This window comes from Podarcis gaigeae (genome assembly GCF_964106915.1).
Source record: "Podarcis gaigeae genome assembly, chromosome: 6".
Taxonomy (NCBI): domain Eukaryota; kingdom Metazoa; phylum Chordata; class Lepidosauria; order Squamata; family Lacertidae; genus Podarcis; species Podarcis gaigeae.
Genome location: NC_139682.1, coordinates 69245046 through 69270877, shown reverse-complemented (window position 1 = coordinate 69270877; position 25832 = coordinate 69245046). Strand labels below are relative to the sequence as shown.

Genomic DNA, 25832 nt, shown 5'->3' with positions numbered 1-25832 from the left:
CGTCACGCTGTGATTCGTGCGACCATCTATTGGAGACTACGCCAATTTTGGTGTGATAGCAGACAGGGAGATGAGTGAGCAGCATGGGTGGCAGGTGGCTAGGCAAGCTGTTTAATGGAGGGGGACAGGTGCTTCACAGAGTGGTTTGGTTCAGTCACCCCAAAGTTGGAGGTGTCTATAAATAAATTGTTGCATCCAGGCACGCAGAAGGTGCTATAGGTCAATGATAAATTCCTGCCAGGCAAAATAAATAAAGGAGCGTGTGGAGCAGGGGCAGTGAGGGGTATGGATCAAAGAAGGGTTATGGCCTGGAGAGAGTCCCAAAGACCAGATATAGAGAGGCCCAGATGTCTCTAGTCTTGCAGTTGTCTACCCCTTGTCCAAAGAAAACCAAATGAGTATGTTTCAATTAGCAACTATATAATTTCTGCAATAATTAAAGGTAAACTGACACTATGTGAAACCCGGCATGACTATAAGCAACCTCAAAAAAACCAATTATTTCTCTCTTGCCAGCTAAAGGGATGGAAGGAACTCCCTTCAGAAAAGCCTCAGTTGTTCAGCTCTCTGAAATTATTTAGTCATGATATTGCCTTTGTTCTGATTGACAAAGAACTCATTGAAAAGGCTGTGAAGGTACGTCAAGTATAGTGTATTTTAAAATGGGGTTTCAAAGTTTTTAGGGGGGTTTGGATGTTTTATGTAGTTTTTCAATTTCATTGTTCTGTATGTGACAATGACAATAAAGATATCGTATATATCAACTTTTGTCAGTCTGGAAGGGTGTGGAAATACTCTCCATTTCCGATTGCTGATTAACACACTTACATCTTTAATTTTGCTTAGCTTGTGACCCAACCAGCAGAGATGCTGACCGCCCTGTTCCAAAATGGCATAACAGGCAGATGGACCCAGCCCATACTGGCAGGAGAACTTCGACACATTCTACCTACCTGTGTAGGCCTCCCACTGGAACTTGGCTTATATAGCGCCAGCGTGGCAGATGTTTCAGCAAAAGGTGAGCCCTGGTACAGCCCCATACCACCTTAGCTTTGTTAGTGATCATTGGGGATGGTGGAGAGATTCAGTTCAGCTTGCATGAACCTATCTAATTTTCACTCTCAGAAACAGTATGTGAAGCGGAAAACAGCTATCCTTCCAAAAAATTGCACTTCTCCTGATTTTGCGGTATAGTTCCCCATCCAGAAAATGTGTACACAGATGTGCATATTAGAGGAAAGTGTGCCTAAAAATGCACATATTCATGAAAATAACATGCAAAATGCTATGTTAGCAAAATATGTATATGGGAAATTGCTTGCAGAAATGCACATCCTGGGAAAATATGCACTAAAATGCCAACAACTTTTTGTGATCACACACACACACACACACACACACACACACACTCATACTCATGCAAACTGATGCAGAAACATAGTGAGCTGCTGGAAAATTAGAAACTTCAGAAAAACCAATATTGACAGATTCACCCATCCCTAGAACTTAGTGAATTGCTTATACATTTGTGAAAATGAAAATATGCTAGCTGATAACAGTAAATCCATGTCTTGAGTTCCTTTTTCGCTTCATGCTTTTGACATTTAATCACTCTCTTTTTACTTCCTACAGTCGATGGGAAGATATTTCCTTCTTTGACTAATGACTCTGGACCAGAACAGTTGCTTAAAGCCAGCCTGCTTCTTAGTGCTGACGTTAACTCAAGGTAGGCATGATTGCTGATATGAAATTAGGATTGCTTAATTTTCTGATGAATGGCGAAATTAGGAAGGAATTGTTTACATAGTCCAAACTGGGGTTTGGTGGTGCCCAACTGACTAGCATTGGCCTTTTGTCTTCTGTTCCAAAGATGGGAGACATGAGTCACACTATTGCAAGTTTTTCAAGTGGGGCCACCTGGCACCTGGGAATGTCAGATTGCAGGTGTAGCAGACAGCACTATACCTATATCAAAGAAGAATATTGCTTTGTGCTTCCATTACCTCAGTCTGTGAGAAATTACAGAGGCAGTGCTTAACCAGGTTTGGCTTCCATTCAAAGGAAAGGTGACAAAAGACTTTTAAAAAATTCTTTAATATCAGAGTTTATTTGTAACTATACAAGTCCACTCCACCAAGAAAGAAAGTCCCCTGCCACTAAAATTCATAATCTGCATGATCTAACAAAAATATTGACACGGCTCCTATGTTTGAATCACTAATAGTCCCTTATGGTTATATTTACTGACAGATTCTCATTCTGTATGTTGCATATTAAAGGAGATTCTAAATGTTTGTACTGTGAGTGCGAGGGAATAGTTTACATTATTATCTAAGTTGGTATTTCCATCTTTTTTCAGCATATCAACGCATCTGGTAGGAGTCATGGCAATCAACACACCACATTTCCAATCTGGTCTTGAATTCCACGCTAAATTCCATGCAAACATGCCGGTTAAATGTGATGCCAAGATAGACATGAAAGAGGAAATATTTAAGTTTGAAATGACCCCAGTCCAGCAGCAGACAGAATTATTGGCTGTGAGGTACAGTAGCTATAACTTAATTGTGGCAAATAGCAGTGAATTGTGCTGTTGCAAAAATTATAAATATATGTTGGTTTCCTAATGCAGTAATACTTCTGGAAGTATACAGGGTTGCTTTTTCTTTTAATTCGTCATGTTCTCGGTGGTTTCTAAACATCTATTTACCTTTACAGGCAATTTCTGTTACTGGTATTTGGTGGCCCTGATCTTGCAGTCCTTACCAAGGCAATAAAGTAGATGAGAATTTTGCCTAAGTAAGGACTTCAGGGTCAGCCTCAATAGACACTAAAGTGGCTACTACAGATCAAAATGCAATTCTCACTACAGTGGAATTCCAAGAGCAACAAAGGATGTGCGACACAACGATGTCTGGAGTGTGCTTTGGAAAGGTTGGCCAACTCTCTCCACCCGCAGATTCCTGAATCACACACCTCATTTGTGTCTCAGTTGTTCTCAGTATCACCTCTGTCATTCATTCAAGTCACGACAAACATGAGAATGACTGGACTGAAAATTACAGCGACCTTATATTATGTATATTTGGTTTATTCCACTTACATATTGAGTGTTTTACACCTGTGCTTTCAGGACTAAATTTTATGCTGTGTCAAGGAATGCGGATGAACCAAATTCACCTTTGATGACCCCGGTTCCGCCAGAGCTGATTGGATTTGATGTTTTAGAACAATGCTTTGGATCATCAAAAGTTAGGACCAAAAGGGTAATGGATAGTACATTGCAAATATACACACAGCAGATGATCCAGGTCCTGCTGCAGATTCCAGTTTATTTATAAATTTCCATACTTATCCAATATGCTCAATTGAAGAATCAAAATATTTGTTTATCCACTGAAATATTGTGAAGCAAATATATACCATTTCAGTAATTCACAATTGTAGCCTACCTATATATTACAACTTCACAGAACCTATTACTTTACCCACTTTACCTATCTAGGCATATCCAGGCCTAAGCTTTAACTAATCTGGTGAGGTAAATCCAGTTTCATATGGGGGGGGGGGGAATTGCCTCAGAATTTATTTACTACTTTTTTCCTGCCCAATATTTTATCGATTGTTGTTCTTTTTAATGCAGCAAAGAAGTGTCTTTGATATTGCATCACGGGCATTCATTTATGGCTTGAAAGAAGAGTTTCACCACAGTCAAAGAAACACAATGTGTTCACCCAGCTCATATATCAAACTATCTAGCTTAGGGTATCAAACATGTCTCACCATGAAAGAGTGCAGCACTGCGTTCTTCAAAGATGCATACCTACACAAGTATTTGGGGCAATGCGAACTCAAACTAGCTGTGAAACCAGGTACAGTTTCTATTAGAAATTTATCATTACTAATCAAACTTGAACACGCACACTAATTTTGTGGTTCTCAACCCTTATACTGAATTGTAAACAATTCCTATACAATAATACTTTGCCTTTCTTGGGGGTCTCCCTCCATACTCTGCATAAGCCCCATCCCATCACCCCACGGCAGTCAATTCTTTGCAAAAAGGAGAACATCAAACATTTGATTAGAAAAATACTTTCATAAATGCAGTTTCTCCTTATCATTGAAGAATAAAGTGCTGAGGAATTATCTGTCATCTTAAAAGTGACCAAGAAGCCCCACTAAAAGGGGGAAATCTCACCAGCTTTGATCTGTTTGGGCAGTGTGCACCCTATGAATCAATGGGAAATATTTCCAGGCAAATGTGTTTAGGTCTGGAGAAAGGTTTCATTGCATTTTCCATGCGGTAGGTCAATAGGTTCGTTAACAGTAATCTACACCCACAATGCTCACTAGTGTCAACTTTGAAGAGCCCTTGGGCAAGATGCTCTCCATTGGTCCTTCCCTCCACGAATGGACCCATCTCCATCACTGCTATCCATTTCCTTCTCTGGGCCCAGTGCACAGTTATTCAGAAGAAGGGGAGAATCTCTTGACTCTGGTCATTCTTTGCATGTCTGGAGGGAGGAACAAGCAGCAGCTGCATGTTAGGAGGAGCAGTAAGGGCTGGAAGCTCTGGAGGGCAGCAGTTGTCCCCACCCCCCGGCACCCTGCACAGTTGTGGGCCAGTAATGTCAACACTTGACACCCTACCTGATGCTCCCCACAACTGATGGTTGTCTACCTTTCAATAGTTATTGATCTAACCCATGCATGGGTTTTTCGACAGAAGCGGCTAGAACCAAAATACAGCTGGAGGTTCAAGCAGACGCTAAATCACATTCAAACACAATCCACCTGAAGCACACCGAGGAAGATGAAGATAATGCAGATAATGAATCCTCTTCTTATGAAGACCAAAAGGCTAAAAGAAAGAAGTGGAAGACTAAAGTGAAGAAAGAGGACGCTAAGACCAAGAAGAGTAAAGGAACCGAACTGGTTTGTATGGCTTGAAATGAAAATGAAACCAAGGCGTGTGGAGGAGAGAGGGAATAAATGGAAAAGAGGTGGGTGGGTGAGACTCTCGGAGGGAAAGCACCCAGTCTTATAACTAAGTGCTGGGCCACTCATCCATATTCATAATTTGCATGTGAAAATGGGCTATCACAATGAATGGGGAAACTTTTTCAGCACCTACTCTGTAGTCTGCCCAGTTGTAGTTAGGCTATATAGTTCATATATGTGGAAGTTAAAATTGCTGCATTATTAAATACACTTACTAGTTAGTGTACTAAAGCTTTCATAGATTATGAACCTATTTCAAAATGTTTTTGGCTTATTAACTAATATCCAGCCTACTACTTAATACTACTTTGTTTTTTCAGCCCTTGTGCACACAAAATTAGGACCTTTTAAATGATATAACGTCATTAAATGTCTGATCTTGCACAATAGAATATCATTGGAAATGTTTTGTAAAACAGCATATTATACCAGGAACATGTATTTAAATTCCAGTATGTTGTTCAGTTTTGCTTGAACTATGAAATAATGTTTGTGGTAATGTTTCTGAAGTAAGTCCCCCCCCCCCCCAATTTACTTCTGATTTTAGCCCAAATCCTTGAGACACAATAAATCATCGGTGCTGGTTGCTGATCTCCGTGCTATCCAGAATGAGAAGGTCACCATATTTCACCTTGAGCTCCACGATGAGTTACACACTTCCAGGCCTACAGTACAAGTCTTTGTGTCAGACTTAAAAGAATCCAAAAGACCCAAGCTCTGTGCTGGTATTTCCATTCTTGATCCTCAGAAGGCTGAGGTAAGAAACAACTATATGACCAAAAATACTGTATTTCCCCAACCAAGTCATTCAGCAACAATTACAATATATATCAGTAATAGTGGAGCAGAGCCGCAGAACCACCTTACTCCTGGCACCAGTGTATCTGCTGCTTATGTGGACAGGACTGGGGAGAGGTGGTGGCAAAGTCAGGCCACGGGGTGTAGTAGTAGTAGTAATAATTATTAATAATTTATCATTTATACCCCACCCATCTGGCTGGGTTTTCCCAGCCACTCTGGGTGGCTCCCAGCAGAATAATAATAATAATAATAATGCGATAAAGATCAAACATTAAGAACTTCCCTAAACAGGGCTGCCACAGGTGTAAAGGAGTCAAAGCAAGAAAGAAGTTTATTTCAGTTGTGGCCTGCTTCTTAACAGATTTTCTTGGGTTGCCATTTTGCTGGTTGCTTTTATTTCAGGCACTTATTTGGAAGTTCTGCCTGAAAAGATTCATTGCAAATGGTGGCAGAAATGCCATCTCAGTTGTGACCTTGGGCTGCAATGGACGGAAAGTGCTACTTGACTTTCAGAGGCCACTATGGCATTTGGTTAACATGCTTTTTTTTTTTTTCGTTTTAAAGACTGTAACCTAGAACTGCATTTCCCAGTAATGGTACTGAAACAGAAGAGTGCAGTGATATGAAAAATCAGTGTAGTAACTGCAGCGATGTAGCTACTTTGATTTTTATATCAGAGGCATAAAATCCACTACCTATTTCTTCTCAGGGTTATCTAAAATGGGGCTGGGATTGTCGAGACTACAATATTGCAACGAAGGTTGAATATGGATGGTTTGCTGGTTATCCAGCTATGCAAATCAAGGTGGACTGGCTCAGAGTTCCTCCAAGACTAGAAGCTGCTGCAAGTGGGTGAGAATTAAGTAATTCAGAACTTCAAATATATGTTTAAATCTATATGTGGAAATCGAGCTGAGCTATATCTGCAAAGAACTACCAGCAAGGAATGTCATTATGTGAGTGTTTCTTGCTCTAGCAAAATGAGTTGGATTAAAACATTAGTACTCTTCCTCTTCTCCTTCCAGTGAAGATGCACAAGGTTGTTTCTAGTCTGAAACGGACAGAATTTTAAGGCATTCTACCAAATGTGGATTTAATCCTTTCACTCCTTTTCCCTTTAGGCTATCCACATTTGTTCCTGATATGGCCTGTAGGCTTGGATTGTCCCAAAGAGAACAGAGGAATCCTTCACAGCAGACTTCTGTAGTCGTGGCTCTCACATCTCCGAGAAGCTGTGCTCTTGTTCTGAAGCTACATAATGTAAATTATTTGCTTTGGGGTTTCCACATTCCTTAATAATCTTAGCGCAGTAATCCAAAGTGTTTGTGTGGGGATGGGGGGCAGAGAGAGAATATTTGTTGTGGAACCACCATGGCATCCGGAACCCTGTGAGCTCACAATGGCCAGGGCAGGCGGTGAGGGGTGGGCTTTTGTATCGTTGTTCCTGGCAAATCTTTGCCGTTCTGAATCCCACCACCCTAAAACAATTGTTTAAATAGTCATTTATACCGCTCCAATTAATAAATGACAAATCAGCAAATAAAGCCAAGCTTCCCACAGAGAGAGTCATGGAATCATGCTGCTCTCAAGATAAATTCCTCCACAAATCTGCAGATGGAAAGAAGGCTGCGTGTGCCAACTGCTCATATTGTACCATAGGAAAGAAAGAACATTTGCGATAAGACTGTGCAAATGAAGCAAATGTGTTTATTTTCCGTTAATCTGTTCCATTTTCCAAAGAGCGTGTACGGCTTTGTCAAGAACTAAGCAAATGAAAAGAGGAAAGCAAATACAGATGAAGGCTAAAATCCTATACTCGCTTACTTGGGAGAAAGTCCCCTTGAACCTAATAAGACATATTTCTGAGTCAGCATACCTAGGCTTGGGCTATATGCTTGGCACTAGGGCTGAGCCAAAACCAAGCAGGAGGTGACTTTCATTAACCAGTGCCTCAATTCAGAAGGCGCCAATTTCAATCTCTGGCACCTCCAGGCAGGGTGAAAAGTACCATCTTTCACCAATGAAATGTCATTTTTTGTTCAGCCCTAGTTCTCTAATATTCCCCATTGCTGCATGTAATGGGTGTGAGGGGTTACTTGTGCATAACCTTACTTCAGTTCAGTTATTTTGCTTGCCCAACCATGCTTAGGGTCAGAGCTCGCCCTCCGTGACCTGTTAGTCACTTGCAGAATCCGAGAGTGGGCGTCTCTTGAATCTCTTCCAGCATAGAAGCTGTTTGACCCCGAGTCTCCGCCTATGTTCTCTGCGCGGAACGCGTCTGCGCAAGTAGGGGGAAGGCAGGGGCGTCCCAGCACTCTCCCCACTAGATTCGGGGGAAGGGTCTTGGAGCCCTGTCACCAATTCCTCCATCTCCCTCTCTGCTCTATGAGTGTTACATTGAAATCCTTCCCCCCTGCTCGTCCCCTCTCCGGCATCGCTCGGCAGCCCTGCCTCCGTTTCTTGCTCTGATGGCAATTCCCTGACACTGCACCTGGTCTTAGTGCCTAGTGTTCTTGGGCAGCTGCTGAGGACCCAACGCACTGACACAACTCACCATGGACATCTGCCTTGGAGCCCTTAAAAAACAAAATCCATTTGCAGCTGGCACTTTAGCCACCACCAGGCAGCTGGGTCTAGCTGCTATTTAAATTTCTCACCATGCCCTGGAGTGCTGTGGCATTCTGGGAAATTTAAATGGTGGCTGGATCCAACTACCTTGCACAGCTCAGAGTGCTGCCGCCGACCCCTGTCACCAGATACAGCCACCATGAATCACCAGCAGGAGAGGACCTTCCAGAGAGCAGATAGCCCAGAGGTCTCTCAAACCTGGAACAGACACTGCCCATTAACTGAGTGCAATTGTAGGAGCGGTGGACTCGTAATCTGGTGAACCAGGTTCACGTCTCTGCTCCTCCACATGCAGCTGCTGGGTGACCTTGGGCTAGTCACACTTCTCTGAAGTCTCTCAGCCTCACTCACCTCACAGAGTGTTTGTTGTGGGGGAGGAAGGGAAAGGAGAATGTTAGCCGCTTTGAGATTCCTTTGGGTAGTGATAAAGCGGGATATCAAATCAAAACTCCTCCTCCTCCTCCTCCTCCTCTTCTTCTTCTTCTTCTTCTTCTTCTTCTTCTTCTTCTTCTTCTTCTTCTTCTTCTTCTTCTTCAGTATGACTTTCTAACCATTTCTACCACCTGTGTTGCTTCCCCTTGCAATAGAAATATTATGCAGGGCCTTTCAGCTAGAAATCAAGAGAACTGAGTTCCGGCAATTTTCAGGTTGGCACCATCGCCATTATAAGACAACAAGGGAGGCGTTGGTGATGGGTTCTGGCACTTCTTTTCCTAGAAAAATAGCACTGATATTATCTTACCTTTTTATTAGGTCACATTTTATGACACAAACATCTGGCTACCACTTCCACTCCCTGTAGCCCAACATGCAGAAGATTTAGCAATGCAGCCCCACGCCTGGAGTTTCATCTCTAATCTGGCATCCTCATTTGTGGAAAATCTGAAAGGTTAGTAGGTTAGCCAGTGTTGTTTTGCTCTCCTGGTTCTAGCAAAAGTTGGTTTACACCAGGGCTACAAACCACAAATCCTGGAATCATCTCATCAGGTGGTTGAGAGATCTGAGTTGGTCCTCAGCACACCTTCCAAACTCCATGCCAGTTACTGAATCACTTTCTGGGTTGAAAACTCAATAATAAAATATGCCAGAAGAATATCTCTTATCAGAATATTATTTCTAACAATTTGAAGATGCTTACTGATAGCGTTTGCTTTTTAGGTCGTTGTTCAGTATCACAAGATACTATCACAACTTTCAACAATGTTAGCTTTCGCTATATAATGCCTGCAAACTGCTACCATGTCTTGGTCCATGACTGTAGCCCGGAACTGAAATTCCTGGTGAGGGTAATGAAAGCAGAACAGTCAACTGATCTGATAATGGCCCGTATCGACTTTGTCAATCTGTAAGTAAAGCATTGTAAGTTAGGGTTGCCATATTTCAGAAAGTGAAAATCTGGACAAAAAAATTGTTGACCTATTTATTTTAGGGGGGAAGGTTGTTTAGCTTTTCTTTTTCCTTTTTGTAAAACCACCAGGAAAAAAATAAGTTTGTCATCTACTTATAAGAAAATAGGCAAAAAGACCCACTTACAACATGGGTTGCCTTGCGTCCAGGTTTCCCTGGACATTTAGAATGGGCATAACAAATTCCGCCCGGACACCAATTTAGGGATCAAAATCCTGGCCATGTCCAGGATTTTCCAGACGTATGGCTGCCCTACAAAAGTCAACCTGATCAAAATATGAGAAGCCAAATAGTTAATGAATATTGGTAATATGACTAGTAGAAAGACTAGTTATACTGGTAATCACACTAGATTGATACACTTTCCCCAACAAATATTTGAATTTGTCATACAAAATATTCTTAACCACCAGTGATTGATAACAAGGTAGAATGTTCATTAGTCCAATGTGAACAAGTTGTCAAAAAGGTATGCACTTGGTATGTATGACATAAATGTATCATTGCCTTAATTAAACCAGATTTTTTTCTGTTTGAAGGGAGGTTGACATGTATTCTTCAAATGGACTTGCAAAGCTGAGGATTAACGGTACTGAATTTCCACCAGAGAATCTCCCATTCACTTCCAATTCCAAAGGTAGCATACCTTTTCTGACTTCTCCTGAATTGCCTGACTCACTTGAACTATCTATAGCAAATTGTAAAGTGGCTTATGTATGCCAGTGGTTAGCAACTGAAAGGATGACCTTAGAGTCATGTACTCGGGCTTACCACTACCACAGCTAAAATCCGGCACACAATCCGGCACAAATTTTTCATCTGTCCTTCCCATTGGCAACTTGGAGGAGAGCAGATGGTTTCTCTCAAGGAGCCGGACTGGGCCCCTACTTTGGCAGGTGTTGATCTGGTATATATCTGATTTTTCCTTTGGGACCAGTTGATCGTGGAATTATGCATAAACATTATTCAAATATTTTATTTATTCTGGTAACCTTTTATATTGCAAATGCAGTATAGAGTAATTTCACATAAGCAGCAGCAAGATTTCAGCTCCACATATCTGATGCTTTGATTGAAACAGAGAGAAATCAGTAATGGTGACAATCTGCACTGAGATGTGACACCAGAGTTTTTAGGGGGAAGTAATTCTGTTTTCTGGTTACAGGTGATATCCTTATCACTCGTGAGAAGAATGGCTTATCACTAAAAGCTCCAGAAGTTGGCATTGAAAATCTCTTCTATGATGGACGCACGCTTATGGTATACTTTTATTTGCTATCCTACCAATGTCTTGGATTTTTACAAACACATATGCAGCCAGAAGTGCATTGACTTTTACCACGTTCCTGTGCAGATTCAAGTACCTTTATCAATGATTGGGAAAACCTGTGGAATGTGTGGAAGATACGATGCTGAATATGAACAGGAATATAAGATGCCCAGTGGATATGAAGCCAAAAATGCTGTGAGCTTTGCTCAGTCTTGGATTCTTCCATCAGAATCCTGTACCAAAGGTTAGGCAATTATCTATTAATATGTGAATATCAGGGCACTGATGCACATATTTCTTTTCTTCACAACCTTTTAACAGAATACAGTTCTGGGGGCGAAAAAACACCAAATAGGGAACCAGAAAGTTCCATGACTGTGACTAATTTCCAAATCATGGTTCCATCCACCTTTTCACAAAAATTTTAGGAACTCAGGATGACCACTTTACTAATCACCAAAACCAACATGTGCTTTTAAAGATATATAGTAGCAGCAGAAAAATATGAACAACCTTCAGCTCTGGGAAGTATGTGTCTTCTAAAACACAATTGTATACTTCTCACATTATGGCTTTCTCTCCTGCATTGCATTGATGTAGTCAGGTAGTTGGGCTTCCCATTGCAGAACACTGGTTGAGTCTCACTCTTTAGTATAGCTCATAATCCCTGCTCAATTTAAGCAGACACCTTTCCCTATTCTGTCTTCATGTCAGGCTGTAACACATTTTGCACAAACAAAACAGAATAACCCACCCACACAGACAAGTTATCAATTTCCCATGTTTTCATAATTTATTTTGTAATGCGAGATTTCCAGCTGCAGTTTGGAAGCTTTAGCAAAAACCAGGTTTCTGAAAACAGTCCAGGCTATAATTTAGATATAGTTTAAACTCCATGTATTTTCTCAGTGTGGCTTGCCTAAATGTTCACGTACAAATGTTTCAAGATATGAGAAAGCAACTTGCAGCTGAACATGACATCTTGACATAGCATAAGTATGCGAAGCAGTATTTTAATCCTTATTCCATGAGAAGGGAGGGAGAAATAGTATCCATTAGTATTACCCAGAATATGTAGCCTTTAAGATACAGTTTGCTTGGGCTTTAGTTTGACTACCTTATTTGATGAGCCTGTGAGGACTGACATGATTCTATTCCTGGGAATCTCAGAAATATACTTGTAAAAGCTTGCACTCTTTCCTATTCAAGATGTTTGGAGGGGATAGGTAAAAGTCTATAGCTACTGTTGATTAGTCCTGGGCAGGTAAGCTCTTCATTTCCCTTACATCAGAGGACCAAGAAAATAGGAAGAGGCACCTGGGTCAGGACTAAGGATGAGAGGGTAGAATACACACACACACACACACACACACACACACACACACACAGGTTTGAAAGCTGAAATAAATAAGTAAATAAGTAAATAAAAACCACCCTCTCACACTAAAGCATATTAAACCAGAGAGCTATGTATTACAGTACTGAATGCAATCCACTGGGGTTGATCAAGTGAAGTCTCACTGAAGTTACTTTGCTCTTGAAATCCTGCCCAGAAATTTATCGTTCATTACTTTGGCGGCAAGCTATGTCCATTGTACTCCAGTGATAAATCTTTGAGAGAAATCTTTATCAGTGTTCTGCTCAATAAGTAGAGTTCTAAGTGCATAGTCTTTTTAAACAGCCACACAGTGAAATTGAATTGACAGGAAAAGTTTCAAATAGCAAAACTGTATCACATCCCATTTTTGTTCCAGAATCTGCTACCATTCCACGGGGAAGAGCAAATAGGTATTGACCAGAAGCTCAAGGATATCAAAATTGTAACTGAGATTCAGGCAGCATGTTCCTGTGAATACCTGCAATGCACAGCTTGATGTTATTTAGCAGAAGATTAGAGCTTCAAATGGTTTCCATTCCAAGGCCAATATATTTAGTGGACAGAGCAATGGAATTATTTCAAACAGGAAAAGTAGCATCACTTTCTCCTTTGAAGAACAATGCATTTCTACCATAATACTATCAGTAATTTTCAACAGTAATTTTAAAAAAATATATTTGTGTTAAATCATTTAATAAAACATCATGATTCCAAGAGCACAGCTGCACTTGTTCTGTGTCTTTTGAAATACCATGTTGCATCGAGTCCAGATTCCACGACACACATTCACAAAACACACCCTCAGTATTGGCTCTTGCAACCGATACCAGAAATAAGCAGCCAGGCGTTACTGCAGAGCAATTTCAAAATTGGGAGCAAGGTGACTTGGCTTTTAGCCATACAAATGATGCTTAAAAAAAACCAAAAAAACCCCCAAAGCCCTGGGATCTCTATGACAGTGGTTCCCAAGTGGGTGGTACCACCCCCTGGGGGCCGGTGGTATTACCTAGGCGGCGGCTGGAGGTGTAAATGGCAATCAAACTTTGAAAAGCTGCTATCACTGGATCATGCTCAGCAATTTCAATTATTCAAACTGAACAGTTTAAATCGAATTCTCAATAAACGTAGGCAGTCACTGCCTCAAATTTTATGGTGCTGCTATCTTCCTTAGCAGGTTGTGCAACCTGCCATTCCGAATAACAGTTTTTATAGGGTTGGTGGGTACCAGGGATGAGTCTATGTTTGATGTTTTATTATGTGTTTATAAGGACGCAGGTGGCGCTGTGGGTTAAAGCCTCAGCGCCTAGGACTTGCCGATCGAAAGGTCGGCGGTTCGAATCCCTGCGGCGGGGTGCGCTCCCGCTGCTCGGTCCCAGCGCCTGCCAACCTAGCAGTTCGAAAGCACCTCCAGGTGCAAGTAGATAAATAGGGACCGCTTACCAGCGGGAAGGTAAACGGCGTTTCCGTGTGCGGCTCTGGCTCGCCAGAGCAGCGATGTCATGCTGGCCACGTGACCCGGAAGTGTCTCCGGACAGCGCTGGCCCCTGGCCTCTTGAGTGAGATGGGCGCACAACCCCAGAGTCTGTCAAGACTGGCCCGTACGGGCAGGGGTACCTTTACCTTTACCTATGGGTTGGAAGCCACCCCCATTGGCTGGGGAAACCCAGAGGGTGGCAACATGAGAACGGGCTTCTTCTGCAGTGGCTCCCCATCTGTGAAATGCTCTCCCCAGGGAAGTCCACCTGGCGCCTTCAATGTGCAGCTTTGGGTGCCAGGCAAAAACGTTCCTTTTTAACCAGGCCAATGGTTGATCCGATTTACATCCTATGCCCTTTTAAAATGTGTTTTTTTCTGTGAGGGGGGGGGGCTATTGGGTTGTTGTTTTTATTTTTATTAGGTATCTTTGTGGCTTTATATCTTTGATTTTATTCTGTGAACCACCCTGAGACACCCAGGTATAGGGCGGTATCAAAATTCAGTCCATCAGTAAATTGTGGGTTTTTTTTGTTTTTTGTTCTGAGACCTCTGCGTATAGGTCGGTATATAAATGCAATAATTATTTTTATTTTTATGGAGCCATGGAGTTGTGGCGCGAGCACCCCCTTCAAAGTTTGGGAAAGTTTACACAGTGAATACACAGTGAATAGCTGAAGAAGTGTGCATGCACACGAAAGCTCATACCAAGAACTGACTTAGTTGGTCTTTAAGGTGCTACTGGAAGGATTTTTTTTGTTTTGACAGTGAATACAGAGTGCAGAGGATCAGGTACTGCTGTCTTTAAAGTGTCCAAATTAGGCAGCTCCTGAGGGATTTATTATTTTTTTATTTGTATTATTATCCCACTTGAGTTTTATCTCTGAACTGTTAACGCAACTGGCACAGCCAATCCCTGAGGGTGAAACATGGCGGGTGACGCTAAGGGGCGCTCATTTCCCCTCAGCGTCTCCCCCTCCATTTCTGGGCGGAGCCATCCCACCTTCCCCCACGCCAGGTCTCAGCCAGGCATTATATATTCTCGAAGAGGCAGAGGCGAAAAGGAGCAGCCGCCGCGGACGCGCACGCACTCACGCACGCCCCGCTTAAGCACCTGATACGAAGACATGGAGGGGTTGCTAAGCGGCGCCGGCGCGCGCCTCCCGGTCGCGCTCCTCCTCCTCATCTCCCACCTGCGGCTGAGCTCCGGCGCGTGTCCGTGCGAGGACCCCGCGCTCTGCAACCCCATTTCCGGAGCCAGGGACTTCGAGGTGCGCAGGCGCAAAACAACCTCTTAGGCGTCGGGGAGGGGGAGAGGAGAGGAGAGGAGGGCGCGGTTGCCTGGTGAGAGCACGTGACGCTCCTCTCAGCCAATCCTCGACGGTGTTGGTGAGGGTGGGGAGAGAGATCGGGAGGTGGTGGTAACTTGGAAGGTTGTTCCTGTCAGGGATGGTGAGGAAGCCTCTCCAGACGTTGCTGAACTACAAACTCCCGTCTCAACCCCAGCAAGCGTAGCCAACGGCTAGGGAGTACGGGAGGTGGTTGTTCAGCAACACCTGGACCAGGGTTTCCCGAACTTGGGTCCCCAGCTGGCTTTGGACTACAGTTCCCATCATCCCTGACCAACGGTCCTGCTAGCTAGGGTTGATGGGAGTTGTGTCCAAAAAAAAAAAAAAACAGATAGAGATGCAACTTCAAGACACACTGATCTGGAAGGCTGAAGCTTCCATTCATAATCCTGTAATGCTTGCTAAGTCCGCCATGCCCTCTCCATAGGCAGAGATTCAGCAACTGCAACTTTTCTGCACCACAGGGAAAGCTTCACCTGTTGGATTTCTGCTTTTCATGCAGTGCTAAAGGCACTGGTGTCCTCTCAAGGAAGCCGCAAAACCTGAATATTCTTTGGGGGCTTATATGTAACTCTGGGCTTCCCCTTGTTGAAAACTGATTGGCACTGCCCTCTGTGTCCAAAACACTAGGAGAATGAGTTAAAACAGGTTATGCAGTGGGAAAAGAGAAGCAAAGGAAACAAGTTTCCTGTTGTGGTTCTGGCCATGTGAAAGTCAATTTCTTTATGCAGGTAAGCAGGAGGCATTATCAGAGCTCAAGGACACATTCCACCTATGCTAAAGCAGCACTGGAAGGCATGAAGTAGGTTTAGCGACAAGAGAATATATATGCCTGGCCTGGGCAGAGGACTGAGGGCCAGATAGAAAGATATTGAGGGTCACGTTTAGCTCCTGGGCCTAAGGTTCCTTATCTCTGCTGTGTATAATATATAGCCATCATGGCTAGTGGCAATGGATAGTCTTATCCTTCATGAATTTGTCTCATCTCTTATTTTAAGGTGTCCAAGGTAGAATCTACACACATATTTTAAAAATCCTCTGAAAATGCTTTTTTAAAAAAGTTTTGAAAAATACATTGAATTTGGCATAGCTCACTGCCACCACCTAGTGTCACATCTGTATATTGCACTTTACAACACATTTGAAACATTTTATTTTCAGCTATATAAGCTGAGTCCCAAGTTGCAATGCATAGATTGCAATCCTGTGCATAATTAAACCTGTTTGGATCCATAGATTTCAAGGGGCTTAGGTGTATCTCCGTTGAAATGTATACAGAACTGTTTTATTTATTTTTCATTTGAACATCCTCTGTTTTTACCACAACACTGCTGAACCGTAATAGTCCCTTCTACTGAGAAAATTTGTCTGAGGCAGATATGTATCTGAGGAAATGAAACCAATGTGCCCTGCCCCTTCAGGCATGCTTCTAATTGTTAAAATGCTCAAATTAGATGGGAAGTGCATCTCACCTACTTATCTGAAAGTTAACTCCCAAATGTATTGTCTCTTGCTTCCCAGGGATAATTGGTTGAGCCCTGGAAAATCCTCACCAACTTATATTACAAGATGTTCTGTGGGTTGCTGCCTAGAAGTGGTTTAATTAACGATACCCATCTTTGTGCTTCATATTAGTCAGTAAACCTTGAATTTTAACTAATCTCTTTAAAGATAATACTTATTTGAAAGGATAAATGTTTATCATGAGATCCCATAATTTAGCGAACTATCTTATTTGATCCATACAAAGATTAAGTCTCTTTAGAGCCATCGTTTTTTGACAATCTACGTCATGAATTAGGAACACTACTAGCATTTGACTATGAGAGCCTATTGTGGGAGCTACACTGATGACCTATGAGGGCTTTCGTCTTTTTTACTGGTCCTTATGTCTTTGTGTTGCACCTGCCTTTAGAGTTTTAAGGCACTGGGTGCAAACTATTTTATTTACCTGTACATTTAATGGTGTTCAGTAGGTTTAGCTGAGTTGTGTCGCTGCTGTTGCCACTGGCTTTTAATTTTTGATTATCATGTAACTTAAGTGTCAGTGGACTTCAATACAGACGATTTTTGTGCTTATAGTGTTGTAAGCCCCCTTGAGGATTTCTTTCGAACAATTGATAGAACTATATTGAATAAATAATAACCAATTAAACAAATAAACGATTTAAATGACACCAATAACAAGAGTTAGCACATCTGGCTGTTGTAGGGGGAGAGAGAGATTTTTACTATTTTTCTTTTTCTTTTTGCTATGCCTCTGCAGGTCTTTATATTTGACATTGGTGGGAAGGCCTGGAAATTTTATGACTGGTCACATATTACTACAGTGGCGATTTTCGGAAAATACGACCCTGAGCTTATGTGTTACGCCCATTCAAGAGGAGCCAGAGTTGTTTTAAAAGGTACGTTCTGCAGAGAACATTTTGGTGTATCGTCAGCATCTTGTATGCGTTTTCTCATAAGTAATTTCCACTGAGTTACTCCTGTTAAGTGTGCACAGGAGCGCAACCTTAATAATTATATGAGAATATTGTGATTGTGTGAAAGTAAGCTTGCACTGTCAATTTGCACCACCAGTCTCAGGACACACTAGCGATCTCCATTATGTTAAGCTGCTTCAAGCACAAAGGGATGATGGACTGATCAGTTTGTCTTTGGGGGAGCTCTCTTTTGAAATTTGCTGGCTTTAGATTCATGCATACTAAGAAGTGTAAAGCATGCACGATTCTCCTCCCATTATCCCTAGTTCTAGACTCATTTACACAGAAGATAAAGTTCTGATTGTTTCAGGAGAACTTCTATGTAAGCTCTGTTAAATGGTTGTGTAATTGATCATGAGACTTCATGTAATATCCTGTACTGTTGTCATACTGTGGACAGCCAAGGATAAAAGGGGATATAACTGCTTGAGCACATGCTGCCAGGCCAGAACACAAATGTGTCGCTCCAGAAAACCATGGTCTGGATGTAAAGTCTGGAAGCTATTTTGTTTCTATTTACATTGAACGTGCTTTTTTAAAACACACAGACACACACCCACACCCAAAAACAGTGTTGCATTTATTTTGAGAAAGAAGCACACTTGCGTATCTTCAAACTTGTAGCGTACTCCCAGTCTAGATCAGGGTCCCATACAGATCTCCTGCCACGAAATCTCCTGTGGCTGCTATTTGTCGCCAGCACCAGAGGTGCCGTTTACTGCAAATAGCATCTTTAGAGGCACATGCCAGCCAGGAGACCAGGGACCCATACAACTGCTTTTCCTTCAAAATAAAAGTGGTAGCATTAAGCACACTTTTTTAAAGATGTAACATGTAGTTTATGTAACATGTAGCTTACTCCTTGGTCTCCATTACATAGTGTAATTTGTTAGTATAAGCTCTAGCACATATTGGGGTTAACTAGATCAAGTAATTGGGAACAAGAATCTGGATCACAAAAGGAGGAGGATACAACTCAGTTTTATTCAGCAGTAAATCAACAAGCCAATCCAGTGGTGTCAGCAACAGTACACAGTGGTACCTTGGGTTAAGAACTTAATTTGTTCTGGAGGTCTGTTCTTAACATGAAACTCTTAACGTGAAGCACCACTTTAATTAATGGGGCCTCCTGCTGCCGCTGCGCCGCTACTGCACGATTTCTGTTCTCATCCTGAAGCAAAGTTCTTAACCCGAGGTAGTATTTCTGGGTTAGCAGAGTCTGTAACCTGAAGCATATGTAACCTGAAGCGTATGTAACCCGAGGTACCACTGTAATAAGTTTAGCACAACAATATACATGCGTTCACAAAAGTTCAGCAATATATCTTGTGACTAGATTTAGTTCTTAAGCAACTTCTGAAGCAGTTTCTAAATGCTTTTTAAATTTCTTGTTTCACTTTCACCTTTCCTTAATGAACATTGGTGTTCAGGCCTCTCTTCTTGCTAATATCCATAGCCCAGTGCTAATCATATAATCCACTTCAGCACGTGTTCATACAAACCCTGATCTGCTGACGAAGGCTTTTTGCCCCAGAATGTGTACAAAGAGCTCTGGGTGGATAGATTGGGATAGTTATGAAGTAAGGGATCAGGGCTCCAGTCCTAAACATAGCCTATCACAAAGTAAGCCCCCTTGAGTTAAGTGGAATATACTGCTATATATTATGTGAGATTTAATATCACGGTAGTCTAAAATGTTTCTTGTCCCTTCTAGCAATTCAAGCCTGGCACTTAATCACATTTTCTTATTTAGGAGACATATCTGTGAAGTCAATTGTTGACCCTGCTGTCAGAGCAGCCTGGATAAAAGAAAAAGTGGATCTGGCCAAAAGACAACATCTGGATGGAATCAATATAGACATTGAACAGGAGGTTGCAAAGTCTTCACCTGAATACTACGCGTTAACAGATTTGGTTAAAGAAACAACAGAATCTTTTCACAGAGAAATTCCAGGATCACAGGTAAAAAATAAAGCAGAGATTACTCTTACACAGATATGAATTCAGTTCCACATCAGCCAAATTCCATTGATTCATCTCAGTGCATGACATTAAACACTCTTTTTTTTTTGACACCATTTATTGTTGTGAGCACAAATTTTGGTACCGGATATTGATAGCAGGCACAGATATTCCATTAAGTGTCAGCCCAGCAACAACAACAACAAAAAAACAGTAATAGGCCAATAATAATAATAATAATAATAATAATAATAATTTTATTTATACCCCGCCCATCTGGCTGGGTTGCCCCAGCCACTCTAGACGGCTTCCAACACATATAAAAACATAACAAAACATCAAACATTAATGGTAACAATCTGATCCAATGTAAAACGTCACAATAACTTTTAAATAAACAAATTTAGAATCTTATACCTTGTTGCCAAGTATACACAGATGATGCTGTGGTTGTGTCCCCAAACATTCCAAGAAATTAACAGAAATGGATGGTATTCAGCTGAGTTTTACTTAGAGTAGACCCTGTGAAATTAATAAACATGAGTCAGTTAGGGCCTTAATTTTAATAGGTTCACCCTGAGTAAAGCGAAGTTGAAGAACACACTATATGCAGTGTTGAAATGAATTGCAAATTGTGTATAATGTACTAAGAATATCCATTCAGAGATAGATGTGTGTTTTTATTTCCCCCCACAGGTGACTTTTGATGTAGCCTGGTCTCCAGATTGCATAGACAAACGATGTTACAACTACACCGGGATTGCAGAGTCTTGTGATTTCGTATTTGTTATGTCTTACGATGAACAGAGCCAGGTGTGGTCAGAATGCATAGCCAGAGCCAATGCTCCATATAACCACACCATAATGGGTAAGAACCAAATATATAATATTTCCAAAAATGTTGAAGCCATGGAAATTTGTTCCCACTTTCTTCCCCCCAAGGAAGAAAACAAGTAATAAAAAAATTGGGGGAGAGGGGGTTGAAAAATGGAGGTCTGAGGTAGGCGAGAGGATTTCAGAATTGTAAAATTTGATATATGATTGTTCCAGTTGAATTTCAGATGGTTGGATATAATATTATTATTATTTTTTTATTTAATTAGAATATGAAAAATACATTCACATGGGCATTAATCCAAAGAAGATTGTGATGGGCGTTCCATGGTACGGCTATGATTATACCTGTCTAGGCTTAATTAAGGTAAGAGAAAGATAGCTGCTTTATTATATTTATTATTTTAAACAACTTCTATTTATTATTTAAAATGCTTACAGAGATACATAATATATAACATTATAACTTTCATATTGCAATAACATAAATAAATTATACGGATATGTTTTCCTTAAAATCATTATTCAAAACAATAGCAGTGTCAAATGTTCTTTTTAAAACCCTTCTTATTTGCATGTTATTTTCTCTTCTAATACAAGTTCTGATAATGTTACAATGTCCCAAATATTTTCAAACCCATTTTGAGACTGGAGATGCAGTGCTCTTTGTCTAAGCTTTTGCAATACTTATTTTTTACAGTAAAGTAGACAATAAGGTAGTAGCTAACATCTAACTATGTTTTGTTCGCTGTTGTCTCTGAAGTTTAATTCAGGGGCATGGATTAAAGACTGTTCCCTTTTTTTTTTTTTGAGATTTAACACATCTGTGTAACAGAAGTTGCTTTTCTTCAGGCCCATGTTTGTTCAATCGCAAAAGTTCCTTTCCGTGGGGCTCCATGCAGTGATGCGGCAGGACGTCAGCGCCCGTATAAAGTAATCATGGATCTGGTAAATAGTTCTATTTCTGGGATCCTGTGGGATGAGGAACAGGAAGCCCCATATTTAGAATACAAGGTGAGTTGTTAAAAGACTTGCTTTCTGAAATGTATTTGCCTCTAATGATGATTTCAGCTGCTGGGCAAACACTGTTGGAACGATGCAATCTTTCAGGGACCCTGATCCCAGACCATTTATGACTTTATAAAATTGTGCCCAGAAGCAAACTTGGATCTAGTGAAGCTCTTTAAGTATAGGGGTGAAAATGCTAATACCAACCAGCATCTCTCAACAACCTAGCTGCTGTATTCTGCACCAACTGGTTTCTGAAATTTTTCCAAAAGCAGAAGCTATAAATTTTTCCAAAAACAGAAGCTATAACTATCAAGCATGGATATTCCTGATGAAATGGGTACCTGCCATGTCTTGGCTGAAGGCTTCATATATGGGAAAAGTAGACTTGCAGAATTTGCAAGTAATTATTGGAAACATAAACAGTAAGCAGGCATATTATTAACCAGTGCTCTGTTTAACATGTTGTCAATAACCAATCATTTTATATAGCATTTAAAATTTGCAACGGGCTTCCTCTTGTTTTGCCTCATGGTAACACTTTGAGGCATGTGCCCATTAGCTCCATTTTTCAAAGGGCGAGAGAAGTTGTTTTGTCTGAGTATATGCAAAGGAGCATTTGGCAGAGACTTGAGTTCGGCTCTCTTGGATCCAAGTGCAAAAACCTCTCATCATCAAGCTTACTTTGCAGGAGGCATATTAACACATTCTCTTTGTTTCACTGTTTTGTAGGACGAACATGGCGTTTTTCATCAAGTGTGGTTTGACAATCCCAGGAGCATTTCTCTGAAGGCAGCCTATGTGAAAAAACTTGGCTTAAGGGGTATTGGCATGTGGAACGCGGATTGCCTTAACTACTCTGGTGGCTCCTTAGCACAAGAGCAAACAGCAGCAATGTGGGCAGCCTTGATACCAAAGTGACTTAAGGAGAGTGCTTAGTTTGCCTGTTAGCTGTCATTATTTTCAATTTTAATGCATTTTTACATACAGATATAATTAGTTTTAATTATCTGGTTTTTTATTTTTCCAATTCTAATACATCATTATCAATAAAATTAAATACCTGCTTTATATTTTGTTCAGCATTAATAAAAAACATTTTAAGTACCGTATATCACATGTGTTTCTTTCATCCTGTAACTGATTGATTAGCAAAACCTTTCGATAGTACCATGGGGGCTAGGAAGAGCCCATAGAATGGGGGAAGAAGCAGAAAGCGGGGGGAATTGCCCTAACATTTCTAACCTCCCTTCCCCTGTAAAGGCCTAACCTTTTCAACCCATCATGTGTTCCTCTGTTCTCCACCCTCACGATAGCATTTCCAATTCTCATGACACCTCTGGCCTATGGAAACACATAATCTAATTCCAATGTACCCACCCCTTTCTGACTACAACAGGGGGCCAGCAGTGCCCTATAACAAGAGCCAACCTGAGCCCATGGCAGAAAAAAATAAATAAACACAGCAAGAAAAAAAAATCACACAAATTTCATCTGCTCACCAACCCTCCAACTGCCTGGCCTGATTTCACCACTAAGAGATAACCCAGACAAGGTCAAAAGGCAGAGTACCCTCACTCTTGTGACACAATACACAAGCTGGCCTCACGACAACCTCTCCCTGACCAGCTACTTCGGAAAGCACCCTGGGGGTGCAGTTTCTACATGGGCTCAACATGCCACCACCAGCTCCTCCTTCCAACAGCCGTCTCAAGAAGTAGGCTAGCATGACATTAAAGTCGCTCTTCAAGGAGATGTGCTGTTGCTGCTCTACTTTCTTTTTCAGCTAGATCTCGAAAACTTCTCTCCCCCAAACAAAGATGGAAGTCCAAAGACTCCTATAATCCTGGTGATCATTCGGCAGCTCGTGCATTCATTCTATTTGTATGCCAAGGACAAGTGGGGGACAGTTGGAAACACCACTCCTATGGGGTTAAGTTACCCGTTTTCTTTATAGGCATACGCAGAACTAACTCAATGCACAAACATATTGGGACGTAGCAAAGTACACTGGGCCCTTTTCTCAATGTACCATTTTTACACAAGAGAATATACTGTGCACTATCAACTCTGACTAAAGTATTCTGACTGGTGTTCCTTTTCATAGCTGCAGGAGGAACTTCTCTCTTTTGAAAATACGTACCCTAAGAAAGCAAAGGACAGAAAACTGTTGGTCAGTGTAAATAAAATGCAAGGGGAAGATGCACATAAAACCACGAGCCATATCCTGAGCTGCCAACATCGAGAGAGCTGCCAGATCAATGACTTGACATGGGAGAAGGGCAAGAGACAGTTCTGGTTAATAATCAACTACCCATGTTCACAGCTTAGGTCAAGGTGCATAGCTGATAACGTTGATAACGCTTAGCTTTATTCATCACACGGGGACTGGCCTTATATATGTAAGGCCTTTACCTATACAAATTATATTAACTCTGGAAAACCAGCCGAGTTTTATTTGACCTTTTGTGTAACATTTCAGTTTCTTTTTATCAGCTAAGCTGAAGAACAAATCAAGGAATTGCTTAGGAAGATAAGGTGGTGTATTCAGGGCCGGATTTAGGTTTGATGAGGCCCTAAGCTACTGAAGGTAATGGGGCCCTTTGTATGTCCAGCTGTCCTTTGTCAACAACAAATTGTCACTGTTTTTTGTGTTGAATATATGCTATACAGTATGGTCATTTATGGACCTATGAGGTATCAAGAGCCATTTGCACATAACAAAATATGTATTTTATCAAAGTATTTCATATAGAAATGAGCCAACCAGTGATATTTTAGGGAGCAGGCTAGCAGGCGGGGCCCATTACTTACATCACAGGAGCCTACACAACACAAAACACTGTTGCTGTATGTAGGTTTTATTTTTATTTTTTTATTTTATATTTTGGAAATGTACATCCAGTTTTTCACCCTTTAATTTTTTTGGGCGCACCCATGAGAGTGGGGCCCTAAGCTATAGCTTGTTTAGCTTATACGTAAATCTGGCACTGGGTGTATTACACCGAGTCACTCGGACCATTGCTCCGTCTAGCAATAGCCCTCCAGATTTTTAGAGAGATGCATTTCCCAATCCTGGAGATAGGATCGGACCTGGGACCCTTTGATGCATGCCCAGTGTACTACAGAATGAACAGCCCTTCCCCAGGGATATTTACATCTTACCAGAGGGGATAGCCTATTATTCTACTGTAGCAAAAACAATGAAAAGTCTTATGATCCCTTAAAGCAGCAGTGAGGGGACCTCTGACCCAGGGTCAAAATACAGCCCTCCAGGCTTATCTAGTTCCCCTTGGGACTACATAATATGGACAGACGGGATGTCTGTCCCTAGCTACATGTAACTTTATAACCTGTTGATAAGGTAGATATATATCTCAGCTTTGCTATCATCAACAGTGGAAAAGGCCATCTGTCCAGAGGGGAAAAAATGTTTGAGAGTAAGATACTCTACTGAATGGAACAAAATATGGGCGAAGGGTCTTAAGAACCATGAAACAGGTTACATGAGCCCAAGGGGGCTTTTGTCACACAGTTCTCCTTAATAATAATAATTTTCTACCCGTTGCGACATTTAATAAAACACTATACAGTGGTACCTTGGGTTACATACGCTTCAGGTTACAGACTCCACTAACCCAGAAATAGTGCTTCAGGTTAAGAACTTTGCTTCAGGATGAGAACAGAAATTGTGCTCCGGCGCGGTAGCAGCAGGAGGCCCCATTAGCTAAAGTGGTGCTTCAGGTTAAGAACAGTTTCAGGTTAAGTACAGACCTCCGGAACAAATTAAGTACTTAACCCGAGGTACCACTGTATTTCAAGAACAGATTGACTGCAACATAGCCATTTTGTATTTTGTATTTTGTTTTATGAAATAATAATTTGTATTTTGTATTTTGTTTTATGAAATAATATATTACATTTCCACAGTGGAGGCAGATCTGTTTTTTAAAATAATTTTTTCCAATAGAGCTGGCTTTTCAAACTTGCACGCCAAGGAGCAGGCAGAATTGATGCTTTGCTGCAGCAAAATTAAGGACTTGAGTCTCACTTTCAATCTTAGATGTCAAATGCTTCCTTAACAAAAGGTAAAAAGGAAATGGATGGGGGGGGGGTTCTGTTGGTTGATGTATTTAGGGATACCAAATACAGAGGGCTAGGAGGTGCAGCTCTCTCAAACCTTGTGAAATTAGGCTGCTTCCTCTTTGTTGAAAAAGTCCCCCCTTCACTAATAC

The 25832-nt window shown here is 41.3% G+C and overlaps 2 protein-coding genes and 1 long non-coding RNA gene across 4 annotated transcripts in view; 2 read left to right on the top strand and 1 right to left on the bottom strand.

Moving 5' to 3' along the window:
• The window catches only part of LOC310846533 (vitellogenin-2-like), a 30170-nt gene extending 16963 nt beyond the window's left edge, over positions 1–13207 (top strand). Inside the window, exons 14-29 of the mRNA XM_083743212.1 lie at positions 517–636; positions 847–1018; positions 1633–1726; positions 2360–2545; positions 3134–3266; positions 3644–3872; positions 4730–4938; positions 5552–5761; positions 6515–6657; positions 6927–7065; positions 9187–9322; positions 9592–9778; positions 10380–10477; positions 11006–11100; positions 11195–11354; positions 12865–13207. Coding sequence (XP_083599338.1) covers positions 517–636; positions 847–1018; positions 1633–1726; positions 2360–2545; positions 3134–3266; positions 3644–3872; positions 4730–4938; positions 5552–5761; positions 6515–6657; positions 6927–7065; positions 9187–9322; positions 9592–9778; positions 10380–10477; positions 11006–11100; positions 11195–11354; positions 12865–12905 — 2352 coding nt within the window. The 3' untranslated portion in view covers positions 12906–13207. The remainder of the gene's footprint in view (positions 1–516; positions 637–846; positions 1019–1632; positions 1727–2359; positions 2546–3133; positions 3267–3643; positions 3873–4729; positions 4939–5551; positions 5762–6514; positions 6658–6926; positions 7066–9186; positions 9323–9591; positions 9779–10379; positions 10478–11005; positions 11101–11194; positions 11355–12864) is intronic.
• LOC310846680 lies at positions 12560–15209 on the bottom strand. The gene is made up of 2 exons (XR_014565459.1): positions 15076–15209; positions 12560–12966 (listed from the first exon to the last, which is right to left on the bottom strand). It is a non-coding gene; the product is annotated as an uncharacterized lncRNA (long non-coding RNA).
• On the top strand, positions 14992–22709 carry CTBS (chitobiase). Of its 2 annotated transcripts, none has more exons than XM_083743518.1 (7): positions 14992–15232; positions 17577–17715; positions 19547–19755; positions 20452–20623; positions 20859–20956; positions 21442–21603; positions 22330–22709. In XM_083743518.1, the coding sequence occupies exons 1-7, from the start codon at positions 15089–15091 to the stop codon at positions 22516–22518; spliced, it is 1113 nt and encodes a 370-aa protein (XP_083599644.1). In that variant the 5' UTR covers positions 14992–15088; the 3' UTR covers positions 22519–22709. The 2 variants fall into 2 exon arrangements, with proteins under 2 accessions (XP_083599644.1, XP_083599645.1); XM_083743519.1 differs by lacking the exon at positions 14992–15232 and adding an exon at positions 15277–15350.
• The last annotated feature ends 3123 nt before the right edge of the window (positions 22710–25832 follow it).